Source organism: Rana temporaria, chromosome 2 (assembly GCF_905171775.1).
Source record: "Rana temporaria chromosome 2, aRanTem1.1, whole genome shotgun sequence".
Classification (NCBI taxonomy): Eukaryota; Metazoa; Chordata; class Amphibia; order Anura; family Ranidae; genus Rana; species Rana temporaria.
The window spans coordinates 168680357-168695699 of record NC_053490.1 but is presented as its reverse complement, the minus strand read 5'-3'; the positions used below and the strand labels follow the sequence as shown (position 1 = coordinate 168695699).

General features: G+C 40.7%; 1 protein-coding gene across 4 annotated transcripts in view; it reads left to right on the top strand.

Annotated features, from left to right (window-relative positions):
- TBC1D4 (TBC1 domain family member 4) overlaps positions 1-15343 on the top strand; it is a 198951-nt gene that overhangs the window by 147068 nt on the left and 36540 nt on the right. For 2 of the 4 annotated variants that reach the window (XM_040341377.1, XM_040341376.1), the window contains exons 9-11: positions 2311-2382; positions 3075-3313; positions 7677-7826. In XM_040341377.1, the coding sequence (XP_040197311.1) occupies positions 2311-2382; positions 3075-3313; positions 7677-7826 (461 nt within the window). The remainder of the gene's footprint in view (positions 1-2310; positions 2383-3074; positions 3314-7676; positions 7827-15343) is intronic. The other 2 variants (XM_040341378.1, XM_040341380.1) reach the window with 1 other exon arrangement.

Sequence of the window (15343 nt, the reverse complement as noted above, 5' to 3'; positions counted from 1 at the left end):
GCAGTTGCCCATCAACATCTTGGAGCTCAGAGCTGCTCGACTAGCCCTCAGGGCTTGGACGTCAAAATTGCAGGTGTTCCCGGTGAGAATTCAATCAGACAATGCCACGGCCGTGGCATACATAAATCACCAAGGGGGAACCAGGAGTCAAGCCGCTCAGAGAGAGGTGAGCTTGATTCTCCTATGGGCAGAGGCGCATGTGCCCTGCATATCGGCAATATTCATTCCAGGAGTGGACAACTTTCAGGCGGACTTCTTAAGCCGCCAGACTCTATGGCCGGGGGAATGGTCTCTGCATCCACAAGTCTTTCAAGCACTCTGCCAAAGATGGGGAGTGCCGGACGTGGATATCATAGCATCGAGACTCAACAAGAAACTAGACAGGTTCATATCCCGCTCAAGGGATCCGATGGCCTGCGGAACCGATGCGTTGGTTTGCCCTTGGCATCAGTTCAAACTTCTTTATGCGTTTCCCCCGCTCCAGTTACTACCCCGCCTGCTGCGCAGGATCCGGGTGGAACACATACCAGTCATCCTGGTAGCTCCAGCATGGCCCAGAAGGGCATGGTACTCACTCATCCTAAAGATGGTAGTGGGAGACCCTTGGACTCTTCCTCTACGGCCAGACCTGCTATCGCAAGGTCCGATCCTCCACCCTGCCTTACGGCATCTAAATTTGACGGCCTGGAAGCTGAATCCCTGATTCTCAGGGGTAGAGGTCTGTCTCAGAAAGTAGTCTCTACCCTAATCAGAGCCAGGAAACCGGTCTCTAGGGTGATTTATTACAGGGTCTGGAAGGCCTATGTAGGCTGGTGTGAGTCCAAGCGATGGCTTTCTCGCAAATTTACCATCGATAGAGTATTAAGTTTTCTCCAGCTAGGAGTGGATAAAGGATTGGCATTAAGCACAATCAAAGGACAGATTTCTGCTCTGTCAGTGTGGTTTCAGCGGCCGCTGGCCACCCACTCGCTGGTTAAGACCTTCCTTCAAGGGGTCTTACGTATTAGACCTCCAGTTAAATCCCCGCTTTGTCCGTGGGATTTAAATCTTGTTCTGTCAAGTTTACAGAAACAACCGTTTGAGCCGTTGGCTGAAATTCCTTTGGTTCTACTGACAAGGAAGTTAGTATTTTTGGTTGCCATAGTTTCCGCAAGAAGAGTTTCGGAGCTAGCGGCCTTATCCTGTAAGGAACCATATCTTGTTTTTCATAAGGACAGGGTCGTTCTCCGCCCTCATCCTTCCTTCCTACCGAAGGTCATATCCAGTTTTCATTTGAACCAGGATTTGGTATTGCCATCCTTCTTCCCTAAACCTACTTCCAGAAAGGAAGGGTTGCTGCATACCTTGGATATTGTCAGGGCCATGAAGGCCTATCTTAAAGCTACAAAGAAGATCCGGAAAACAGATGTGCTGTTCATTCTACCGGATGGGCCCAAGAAGGGGCAGGCAGCTGCAAAGTCCACCATTTCTAGGTGGATTAAGCAATTAATCACTCAGGCCTACGGCTTGAAAGGGTTGCCTCCTCCAGTATCATTAAAGGCTCATTCTACTAGAGCCATGGGCGCCTCCTGGGCAGCACACCACCAGATCTCTATGGCTCAAGTTTGCAAGGCGGCAAAATGGTCTTCTGTCCACACGTTTACAAAATTCTACAAGTTGGACGTAAGAAGGAATTCTGATACAGCCTTTGGGCAGGCAGTGCTGCAGGCTGCAGTTTGAGACCCTCGGATTCCGGGGGCTCCTCTTTTTTGAGTTAAATTTAAAATTTAAAATTATTTTTCTCAACTAAGTTGGATTTATTATGATTTGAGTATATCTCTAAATTAAATCCTTTTGTCTTGGAGATGTTCTCCCTCCCCTCATTGTAAGCATTGCTTTGGGACATCCCATATAGTAATGAATGCCGCTCTGTGTCCCGTGATGTACGATAAAGAAAAAGAGATTTTTAATACAGCTTACCTGTAAAATCTTTTTCTTGGAGTACATCACGGGACACAGAGCTCCCACCCCTCTTTTTTGAGGACCATTTTGGGAGGCATACTGCTTGCTACAAAACTGAGGTACTCCTCCTATGGGAGGGGGTTATATAGGGAGGGGCATTTCCTGTTTGAGATTGCCAGTGTCTACACCTGAAGGTACTCCATATAACCCATATAGTAATGAATGCCGCTCTGTGTCCCGTGATGTACTCCAAGAAAAAGATTTTACAGGTAAGCTGTATTAAAAATCTCTTTTTTTTTTTTTTAAATGCAGGATCAGATGGATAGCATTTGTCCATATGGTCCAATTAATGTTGACTTGTGTTTACAGGGTGCAAATCGAGTGAGAGGACGACTGGGCAGCATGGATAGTTTTGAACGTAACAGTTTTGCATCTGACAAGGTACATTTTCTATTACTAGATGATACTGTGGCAGGAATGGTTCAATCTGATGTTTTGTGTGGTGACAGGATAAGGTTCCTCTGGCCACATACAGTATTTTAGTATTAACCAGTGATGATAAGTGATGATAACAATGTGTCTTTTTGTCATAGCTTGGTTACACATGTTGTTTTCTCCACCATGCCTTCAGTTGTGTACATCGCTGTACTTCCTGTTTCATGTAACCAGTGTTTTACAGAGAAATACATAAGATCTCTTTATGCATGCTTCACCCTGAAGTGATAGACATAACAGAAGTATGGTTTTGTGTTTCTTGTGTGGCTGACTTACCAGTCTCTATTATAATAATAGACTGTTTTCCAGGATATTATACTGACAGCACAGGAAACTTGTGTCCAGGAAGCCGGCAAGAGAGAAAAAAGTCAGCAAGGCATTATTGTTCAGTACAAAAACAGGCGTGCTTGCCCCTTTTGATAAGAGAACAGGCTCTTATGAACAAAGTCTTAGGTACTATGCTAGATCAGAAGCTTGAGATTGCTCTGTGTTTTCTATTTTCTAATCTCACAAGCTAATTTGCCGTCTGATTTTGTTTTTTGGATTTCAAGAGCGGGCATTAAGGACTGTAGGATACTTCTGAATGAGCTATATTTATCGTAAGTTGGAAAGATTGCTTATGTTTTGTGTCACCACAGGACGGCTCTCCTGGGGATTCTCCTCCGACCACCCCACCGTCTTCTCCTGTGTCATCGTCCTGGCAATCATTTCCAGAGGAAGACCCAGACTCCCCCCAGTTTCGCAGACGGGCTCATACATTTAGCCACCCGCCATCGAGTACCAAGCGGAGGATAACCTTTCCTGATGTAAAGTCACCAAACAGCAGATCCCCCCTTCAAAGGCAGCACTCACTAGCCTGTGATGGGACACAAAGCAGGTCAGTTAACATACAATGGCATCTATAAAATTAGACTACTACTACACACGTTGAATGTATTTTACTTATATTGAGTTTCATTCATTCATTCTTAAATCACATCGAATTACTTCTGTTTAACATTTTGTGCCCCCCCCCCGCGTGTCAGAAGTAATCAATTTTCCCTAATAATGCATGGTAGATGCATGCTTTAGGATAGTCTTTAGCACTCATATCCATTTTGTTGCTAAGGTAACACGACAAACTGTATGCAGTAAATACAGTAATACAGTATGTGTATATAAATCCCATTGTGTTATGTAGAGCTTACCTGATCCACTACTGTATCTTTTTTTTCCTTTTATAAAATTATAAAGAGAAAAAAAGATATTTCACATCCATGTAAAAAAAAAAAAAAAAAGTTTGTGTTGTGGAGGCAGATACATTTATTAGCATTAAATATCACACTGTTTGTGATCCAGAACAGAACCATCTCCAAAGTGTTGGTTCACACTAAAGCAGCTTGGGATCTGACTTGTAAGTCCTCAAGTTGCTAGACATAGGAAATGCCATAGAAGTAAATAAGAGCCGTCTTAATGTACACTACTTAAGTCGCTCTGACTTCAGAAAAGGTTCCTGTACTACTTCAAGGCGACTTCTAGGTAACTTGTACCCATAGATTTCAATAGAAGTTCCCTCCAAGTCGGATCTCCATCTATATTGAAGCGACTTTACAGGAAAAATAAAATAGTTTACTCAGGCAAACCCCTCCCTCCCACAGAGCTGATTATTCTGTGATTGGCCACAGCCAAAGTCGCCTGTGCTGGAGGCAACTTTAAGTTGCGTTGTAAGTTGCTCAAAGTCACGCTGAAGTCGCCTCCAAATCGCCTTGCAAAGTCGCGCTGTAAGTCGGGTTGCCCCTGATGAACCGGCACTAACACAATAACATTTTAAACATCAAAAAAATGCTAGTGTCGCCCTTCCTTCAGTATTAGCACAGCTCAGCGCTTAAGGATCTATATCTGAGATAATTTAGCAACAGACTTCCAGATATGTTAAAATTGCAGCGGCTGCTTAAAAACGACATTTTAAACATAACTTGTTAATAGGACCAGTAAAGATAAAATATTATTTTAACTTTAAAGCCGGTCATTTATGGATTGAAATTAAGCTGGTTCAGCAGACCGGATGAATTTCGAATCCCGTATGGGCTAGCTGGTTATTCACGAGTCCATCTGTCAATTGACTTGTGTAGAACCAGCCTGTCAGGTTTTTCCTGAATGATCGATGCCACCAGCTGTAGCCGACAACACTGATCATTGTATTTTTCCGGCAGAATACAATAGCACAGCGGGAGTATTCCATCATCCACATTGAATGTGTGGATGGGTGAATAAAGTCTTTTTTTTTTTTCATTTAACCTGGTGATTGAACGGAAAAAAAATGAGACTTGTGTATGGCCAGCTTTAGGGCATATGATAACATTGGTTTGTAAGTGTGTCAGAGTTGGTCAGGTGACAGTGAGGCATCTGCTGTTTTTCAGCTAATTGCTGCTTCACCAGGTTCTGTTGTGATGACAGGTAAACACAGTTCACATGCGGGAACAAGATCATTTCTTTAGTAGGAATTGGAGATGGAACACAGACCTTTTACAAGTTGGAAAATCTCTCTGCATTATTGAGCATCCCCTTAAATAAGCTTATCTTTATGGCCCAATAGTTGCCTAACCACTACAAGCTGTGCTCAAACCAAGAATAAAAAGTATATCTATTTTATGTAAAGCAGATGTTAAAGGGATAATTTCTTATGCACTTGGACCTGCTGTCCTGTAAAGGAGTATACTGTCACTGTTAAGGCTGATGACGTAATTTTGTAGGATGCGCAACAATAAATGATATATTATTATTTAAAATTCTGCAAAACAGTTTTTAGAAGACTTTTAAATTATATTGTATTTTTTTTAATGAATTAGCATTTTATTTTATAGCATCAAGGATATAAAGCTGAATCTTTATCCTTTCACTCTAGATCATTGTTTCCCAAATGATATGTAGTAACCAGGCTATTAACAATGACAGCATGTCCTACTTATCAGTACTGCTTAGGAGCCAATTGGCACCTTTTTGTCTCCAAAATGTCCGGTGGAATACCAGAAATTCCATGCAGACTATTTCACTATCCTTACTGTGGTAGTTGCCATTAGTATCTTACTCTGGAGTAGTCAGCCATGCATAGAAACCTTAAAGTAATTGTAATTGTAAAGCCTCCAATTCATTTATTTCTAATAATAAACATGTTATACTTTCCTCTGCAGTTGGTTTTGCACAGAGCAGCCCAGGTCCTCCTTTCCTCGGGTCCCTCTTTGCTGCTCCTGGCCCCTCCCTCTTGTAGAGTGCCCCCACAGTCAGCAGCTTGCTATGGGGGCACCTGAGCCGAGTCAAAGCTCCGTGTGTACATTCAGACTTGGAGCTCCGCCCCCTCTCCCCCCTGATTGGCTAACTGACTTTGATTGACAGCTGCAGGAGCCAAAAGTGCTGCTGCTGTGTCTTAGCCAATCAGAAGGAGAGTCCCGGACAGGTAAGACACTCGTGGACATCGCTGGAGAGCGATGGGGCTCTGGTAAGTAATTTGGGGATGCTGCTACACACAGAAGTTTTTTTTTTATCTTAATGCATAGAATGTTTTAAGATAAAAAACCTTCTGCCTTTACAACACCTTTAAGCCCTACAGTATCTTATCGACCCCAGTGGTACACATGCCACACTCTAGGAAACACTACCCTTGACACGTATTTAAGAACAAACAATGTAAGGGCAGGTAAATGGGAATATATAAAAACCACTCAAGAACTACTTGATACCTAAAAAAATAACTGTCTAAAGCCAGCCATATATGGATTTAAATTTGGCTAATTTAACAAGGATCGGCAAAATTTTAATCCATGGGCAAGGTGGTTGTATAGATGTTGATCTACAACCACCCTATTGAAAAATAAATGCTTGATAAGCACCGCCGGCTTTAGCCAGCAGTGCTGATATGTGTATTCTGGATTGAGACAAGGGAATACCCCCAAAAAATGGGACTTTAAAGGCCAAACTCAGAAAAGTACAAAAAAGTTTTATTAAATGGACCAAAACAAGATACAGGTTGATTCTGTATTCTGAGAGCAGGGAAATCTTCCTGCTCTCAGTATACAAAGGCTCAGCGGGCAGGATTTCCCCATACACCTCAAATGTGTGGAAGGGGGAATCAAGTAATTTTATTCGTTCAACTCGCTGGTTGAACAAAACATAAAATAATCCTCTATAGGCTATAGGCTTTCTTAGATTAAACATGGCTGCAATTAAACCACAATGAACTGCAAGCATAGTTACCCACAGTGCCAAGTATCCACATTTCTCTACAGGAATGGATAGTATTACGTTCATATATGTACATTTTATTTGTAGTTATGCAAGTTTTTATAGTTGTCCATGACTCTTTTGGGAAGATTTGCCTTTATATTTGTACCAAAACAGAAAGTGAGGCAAAATCCAAACGTATACAGTTGTCACCAGAACTAGAGCTGTAGGGAAATCTTTTATGAGGACATCACTTTGGAGACAACTGCCCCCTCATTTTGGGAGTTTTTTTTCTAATTTCCTATTGTGTCCCTGGGACAGGAAATGAGGGGAGATCCCCCTAATGGTTCAAAGACAAAAAAAAAGTAACCCGATGGGTTTTTGGCTATACAGGGGGGTTTATTTTCTAAAGGCAAATTCACTTTGCACTACAAGTGCACTTGGGAGTGCAGTCGCTGTAGATCCGAGAGGGACATGCAGGGAAAATAAAAAAAAAAATGCATTTTTGCTTGTACATGATTGGATGATAAAATCAGCAGAGCTTTCCCTCATTTCCCCTCAGATTTTAAGCGAGTTGCAGTGCACTTGTAGTGCAAAGTGGATTTGCCTTTAGTAAATCAACCCCACAGTCTTTAAGAACTAGCCCTCTCTGTATTATTCAAGCTGTTCTAGTTTGTTTTCTACAGAATCAGCTGGCATCCATTTACTAAAACAACTTTATTACACGGTGGTATAAATCGAAATGGCTTACATAAACCGTTCAAGATGTGGAACAACCTCATTCATTATGAGCCTATTCCAAATATGTTATCCTGCTTTTCACACCTTTTTAGTTTGATGTGACTTGCTGATCCCTAAAGAAATTAATATTATTATGCACATAAATTGTAATAAGCAGTTTGATACAGAGCTGTATAAATGCTTCTGTGTAGATGTTTTATTTTATGGTACTGTTTAGTCACGTATAGTTTTTCCTGCTTTTCCCTGTTTAGATATTTTTTAAGAAACAACTGCTAATATTGTTTTCTGTTGCTGAAACTTAGCCCCATTCCTATTCTTCGGCGTGTCCGCACTGAGAGTGAACCTTCGTTTTCCAGTCTCCCCTCATCCTTCACTGCCCCTTCTTTCCTGAAAAATCTTTACCAAGGTTCAGGGAGAACTCCCCCCCAATCTGAGAGAGATGCTCCCAAGAGGTGAGACCTGATAAAGCTGCCTCTCGTACGCCTCCTACTCTAATTCTATGTCTGGTTGGCGGCTTACTTGCCCTGCTGGATTAACCAATCTTGGACTACCATGGGAGGCAGTCTGCATGTTAATTGTACTTGTCTGTTACCCAGTAATTTCTGTAATTGCACTCTTAAATGGTAAAATGTTCAACACAAACAGCAGCAGCTTGGCACGTTTTAGGGGATTTGGTAATGGTGTCACACCAGCACTTTTCAATTGTGCTGTTGTCAGAATAAAAGACTAATTATATACAGTATGTACAACATTTTCTATATGAGAGGGGTTTTTAAGTTGAACAGCATTCTGTGTATGTGTGTGTATATACCCGTATTTATCGACGTATAACACGCACTGGCGTATAACACGCACCTTAACTTTAAGAGGGAAGTTTTAGGAAAAAAACATTCCAAAGCCCCCTGCGTATAACACGCAGGCACAGTTTACGCTCTATTTTCAGGGTAAAAAAGTGAGTGTTATACGCCAATAAATACAGTATATAGATAGATAGATGGAGACAGGGTTTTTTTTCAGGGGGAACTTGGAGGAACTCAATTCCACCACCTCTGGCTCAGACCCTTTGGTGCCTGCTCACCACAATCACTTGTAAACACAGAAGTCTGGTCTCTGTGTTTACAAGTGACAGCTCTGCACTCTGTGTGTAACCCCCCTGAACTCTGCATTCTGTATGTAATGCAATCCTGGTATTTAATGCCCCTTTAAGACCCTTATACTGTTTGTGAAATCTGAACGGGATCATGGTTGAGTTCCTGCACCTATTTTATGAGAAAAAAGCTCTGGATAGAGATAGATAGATGGATGGATAGATGGATGGATAGATAGATAGATAGATAGATAGATAGATAGATAGATAGATAGATAGATAGATAGATAGATAGATAGATAGAGGTGTATATATCAGTTATGTAGCTTTCTGAAGGTGACTGTTTAAAAAAAAAAGAACCAGCATAATAATACAGTTGTTCAGGCAGCAGACAGGACTTATTGCAGAAAAATAATATTGTAATTTTCGGTGCATTATTGTGCTCTGGGACAGTATGAATAAGGGTAATGTAATCAAATGCTAGGGCAGTGATGGCGAACCTTGGCACCCAAGATGTTTTGGAACTACATTTCCCATGATGCTCATGTATTCTGCAGTGTAGTTGAGCATCATGGGAAATGTAGTTCCAAAACATCTGGGGTGCCAAGGTTCGCCATCACTGTGCTAGGGCATTGCCCCCCTTCTTGCACCCTATTGGCTGACATTTGTGTCACTAAAATCTCTGTGTTGACTGCAGTGTCTGTAGTTTCCCCCATGATTAATTTGCATTGTAAAATTCAAAAGTGAATCTAATGAGTGATATATGGAGTAATGAAAGCACAGGAGAAGTGTTGAGAAACATAGCTCTTGGTGTACCATTAATCATGACTGTTTTCACAATCACAAGAGTGTCTTTATAAATGCGCAAAAAAAATATTTTGTTATACAACTGTCAAAGTTGCGGCTAAATAATTCTTCACCCTTCAGTGGAAGTTTGCTGTTTTAAAAGTTAAAGCTGAACTATAGGAGTGAGATCTGTATTGCATACTTAAGGCCATACATGGTTAGTTTCTTTCACTTAACCAGCAGTAGAGGAATCTACTACAGTGCTTTTCAGCACAGCCCATTGGGTATGAGATATGCATACTTACACTGTGCCAAGGTGGACCAATTAAATATGCAATTGAAATCATTCCTAGAGTTCAGCTTTAAGTGAAAAACAATCATTAAAAGTAGACTTGTGCATTAAACAGCACTTTGCAGCCAAAGCAAGAGAAAACGTAACGAAAACCCTACAGAAAAATAAAATAAAAATGCAAAATTTTTAACCATCTTTATAAATTGGCCATTTGGTATACCTTTAGGAACCAATATTGTCCCACCCACCAAAAAAAGAAAAAAAAAACAGCAGAGTATCCATTCCAGCATTCGTAAATAGGCCATTATAGCTGCAATAGGGCTTTGCAGGTGTACTAGGTTGTACATGGCGCTGGTGTGACACCTTTCTATAGAGTGAACATTATACCATCACATTTGTCTGTCTACAACAATACTAATAAATATGTTAAATCTTGCATGGCACAATCCTGAATAGAATTGTTATGTATATGAACATGTGTTTTTACCCCTACAGTATAAGTATGGTAAGTAAAATGCTGTAATGCGGGCTATTGTATGTGTGGTATTAAATGTGCAGGTTCTGAACTCTTCCTTATTGTTCTCTAATACTAATTGTGTTTGTCCTTCAAAGGTGAGGGCTATGGTACTACCTGCATGCACAGAGTTTTATCATTGTAAATGAAGCTATGCTAGGAGAGAAAAATGTTATTGGTAACACTATTGAGGGCTTTAAGCTTGTGTCAATGTCTTCAGTTTGAGATGCTCCTGACATCATTCATTTGACCAGGACTTGGCTTTAAATAGATTTTGTAAAATCTGCTTAAAAGGGAACAAATGGCCATCAACAAAGCTCTTATTCATTTGTGGGCTGTTTAGAGATCATGGCAAGCAGTTATGAACAATAAAACAATGTGTACCGTTCACATCAGATATTTGTTGGCCAGTAGAAGTGGCCTTCCTTACATTGTTTATGATCTGGTAGAAATGTTCCTACCTCCTTCATATCACTAAAATGGCAACTGTTATCATGCAGAGATTTGTAAGTTAAAATGTTTTTTTTTTTAACAAATGTGTTAAAGGTACATTCAAGTCCAAACTAAACCTTAAACCCTGGATGCATACTGGGGACACAGACTATCTGCTCATTACTATAGTTGGCATCATTGAAGAGCACAAGCCCAACCTTTTTGTTAGTAATCTAGTTGGGTTACAATGTATGTTTGTGACTCGCTACATGGTCCTTTCTACCCCACATACAAACCTGATGTAAAAAAAAATCATTACTAGGGTATTTTCCACAAATGCCAATCTGATTCGAGCCCTGCTTTTGTGGATTGAATGTGAAAAGTGATACAGGCAGCAGGGAGAGGAAGCTACATAGTGCATGCTTCAACGTGGGACCCTTTTGAGCTGCTCTCTAGATTCTGACTGTAGTGGGTTACATACGTTGATTGGTAGCATAGTTGTTTTTTTTGCTGGATAGTGTGAGTAGTTGATATTGTATACAGTATATTTATTTCTGATTGCACATCAAACGTATAGCTAAACTACTGGCATGAACCAGAAAACTATGGCAGTCCCCTAACTGCATGTAATACATGCTTCATACAATGTTCCAAATATATGGGCATGAAAAGCTCTTCTAGCTTCTGATTGGTAAACTGGGGAAAAGGATAAGCAATAGTGAGACATGGTCTAAGAGACCCATTCCAGACCACTAGTTTAACTGTTCAGATATTGGTTGTTACATCTCTGATTAATGCTTTACTGCTGGTTTACATTGATAGTATACAGTTACTTAAAGTGGCTGTAAACCTCAGACATGAAATATGAACAATGCATATCCTTCTAATGTGTGTACTGGTTTCAATTAAAACCACTCTGACAAGTGTTCCTAACACTAAGAGAAAAATGGGGGGCCTCCAGCAGATTGACAGCCTCAGCTTTTTGTGTACTGTGAGGAGGGGGGTTTGCCCCCTCCCTCCAATCAGCTCTGCAGAGTGCGACTTCAGCTCTCCTCCCCCTTTTTTCTGAACTCTCAGGCAAGCTTATAAATGCAGCACTTTTAATGGATGCAGATAAACCGATACAATTTATGTAGGAGGATTTGTTTCATCCCTGTGTATCACCCAAGGATAGTCCCTTTACTGGGTATATGTAAGGGTTTACAACTGCTTTAATAGTGAGAAAAACTTTCACAGACTCCATGTAAGCTGTTGTATAAATACCTAATTGATGGGGTTTAGTAATATTACTGCCTGTTGATCTCCTTTGTCAGAAAAGCCAGCAGTGTGGTTTACAACCTATTTAAAGTGTCCATTGTAGTGTGTACAGGCACTTGGAACATTAAATGGCAAAACATCAGAACGTTAAATTGCTGTGCTATTTTTTTTTTTTGTGTGCTAATATATAATAAAATTGAATAGTTGAAGGCGATATGGTGTGCATAACATATGCTACATAGACTGAGATACACAGACGTTTTTATTTTTTGGTATTCTCTAATATTTATGTGGGTTAACACAAGACTAATTGGTAAGGATTGGGAGGCAAAACTACAATGGCAGCAGCAATCGGAATGCATCTTTTCACCAGCAGTCAATGCGTATGTTGTGTGTACTGATGTTATTTCTACATTATAGTCATGACTCATCTGCATCTGCACTTACTGTTATGGAAGAACAATGTAAATGCAGTCATGCAAAAAAGTAAGTACACCTCAGTATTTCAGTTATCTTGCAAACCTGGCCTGTTAGTGGGTTCTGAGGACAGGAGTTGAGAACCACTGCCCTAAAGTCTTTGGGACTTTAAAGGGGTTGTAAAGGTTTGTCTGACATGGGTTATAATAGGCTGCACTGATGAGCACTGATAGGTGAAACTGATGAGGAGGCGCTGATTGGCAGCACTAGTGGGCACTGTCGAGACTGCACTGATAATCAGTGCCCTGATTATCAGTGTGCATTTCCCCTTTAAATAAGCTGCTTATCGTGCTCCTCTCTCCTCTCATGAGTGCAGATCACCAGCTTCTATTTACATCCTTGATCAGCTGTGATTGGACACAGCTGATCACGTGGTAAAGAGCCGCTGATTGGCTCTTTACCTCAATATGTAATCATCGTTTACAGAGCGCGCCGCCCGCACCCCTTGGCGGGCACCAACATTGGAGGCCGTCATATGATGCCCTCTTAGGGCTAGCCTGCCCGCACTGTAGCTGTCATTCGGGTATAGCTTAGTCGTCAAGTGATGAAGGAAATTTTTCTTGATCCACAGATCAGTTACATCATCAATGAGAAGCGGTTCAAAGATCTGTTAGTGGAGCCACAGAAAATTGCCTGGAAAGCATTTGAGGGTGTCATTGAGAATTTTCTTGACATACAGGGTGAAATTGTATCGGGGCAACTGAAATGCTCAGGCTGACTATTATTGGACGCTGCAGTGAGATGCATCGGACACTGAGTACGGCAGCAAAACACTTTAAGGCCTGGTTCACACTAGTGCAACTTCTGATGTGACTTGAGTCGCACAGAATTGCTTGACACGGGAATTATTATTGTTTTCAGTAATGCCCGTTCGAATCAATGTGATTATTCGATTTTGCAAAAGGTACTTGCACTAATTTGGTGCAATTTACAGTGCCACTTGGCCCCATAGAATAGGCAAAGTCTTATTAAAGTCGCACCACCTAATCATACTGTAAATTGCATCAAAGTCACATCACAGTAGTGTGAATCAAGCCTTAGCCCCATTGAACTCATGCAGCATGTCAGAAACATTATGTTATTAAATACGTTCTAGTCATTGAGCTTTAGAATGATAGTCATTTTATCTGATAATATAGTGCAACTTTGTCATCTGGTCTGTAAACTTAAATTTTTACAGTTTACTTGTGGTATGTCTATCTTTTTATATAAAATATGGTAAACTTGAAGAAAGCACAGCATAGCCATTCAATCAACCCTTCTAAATGAGGTGCTGTAGCCTTCTGGGTTGTATATCAAACCTCTGAAAAGGCCAATGATAATATAACAGCACATAGTAACATTTCAGTTTATTTGAGATCATAGCAGGGAAAAGGTGAATTATGATTGCCTGCAAAGTGCTGTCTTGACTATAAAAATTGTGAGTTTCCATCATTTTTTATGTTTGTGGCAAATATGCAGAAGTCATGAAGCGCAATATAGACTGTGTGAACTGATACCTTGATGTGTAGTTTGTTCCGTATTCTGAAAAAAAGCAAAAAGGAAGCTTGCTTTCTCAAGTTAAAACCGACTTATGTTGCAGACCAAAGCCACAAAACATCAATAGTATAATTACAGTTTGGTAAAGACAGAGAAAGTGAATATAACTTTGAATTTAACATGCAGCTGTAAAATAACAATACCGCACATGCCAGAACAGGTATGCAAAGCTGGGAGTAAGCTAGAAGCAAATGTCATACTGTTTTCTAAAAACAACCTCTCTAGTTTGTGTATATGAGCCCAGCAATGTTGATATATCTGATGTAACAGCATCACAACTGTTACCTGAAACCACAAGATGGAAAGCTCCCGTTGGTTCTTATATTATGACTGACAGCTCAGTTTTGGTATACAGATTAAAAACTGGAGAAAAGGCTCCCAAAAATGTGTTTATTATCTATTAATGTGTATAACTGATAGAGCAAAGGTAAACCTTTTAACACCTTCCCGCCCAGCCTATAGCAAAATGATGGCCGGCAGTGGTTTAATTGTTATAAAAGGGCATCATATTATCATATGACGTCCTTCACAACATGCCGCTTGTGCGCGCCCCTAGGGGTGTGTAGCGTGACGATCAGTGGTGCCGTGTGTCGCTTGCACACACCGCATCTCCAATCGCGGTAAAGAGTCTATGGCTTTGGCTCTTTACCATGTGATAAGCTGTGTCCTATTACAGCTGATCACAGTGTAAATAGGAAGTGCTGGGTATTGGCATTCCTCTATTCCAGATGAGTAGAGGATAGCCGATGAGCGTCCTGACTGGGTGGGGGTCTGTGCTGATAATCGGTGCATTGATTATTAGTGCAGTCCCATCAGTGCCCATAAAGGCTGCGTATTAGTGTCGGCTATCGGTGCTTGTCAGTGCAACCTCATCAGCGCTCATCAGTGAAGGAGAAAAATTACTTTTTTGTAACCGAAGCTAAGAAAAACTTTTTTTTTTTTTGGTCTTTTAATTTATAAATAAAAAAATTCAGTGGTGATTAAATACCACCAAAAGAAAGCTTTATCTGTCTCAAAAAAAAAAAAAAAATGATAAAAATGTTGTTTGGGTACAGCATTGCATGACCACACAATGGTCATTCAAAGTGCAACAGCGCTGAAAAATCGGTCTGGGCAGGAAGAGAGTGAAAGTGCCCAGTATTGAAGTGTTTAAACGCTAATGCCGCGTACACACGATCTGAAATTCCGACAAGAAAAACGTGGATTTTTTTCCGACGGAATGTTGGCTCAAACTTGCATACACAAGGTCACACAAAATTCCTACCGTCAAGAACACTACAACGAGCCAAGAAAAATTGCGTTCAATGATTCCGAGCATTCGTCGAATTGATTCCGAGCATGCATGTTTTTTTTGCGCATCGGAATTGCAAACAGACAATAGGAATTTCCGGAAAGAACTTTTCGGCAAGAGCTCTCAAATTTTTGATGTCGGAAATTCCGACAGAAAAAGTCCGATGGGCCCTACACACGGTCGGAAATTCCAACCAAAAGCTTACATCGAACTTCTCTTGTCGGAAATTTTGACCATGTGTACGCGGCATAACTTTTTTCATTTTTTCCCATCCTAAAAGGGCTGCTTTTCAGA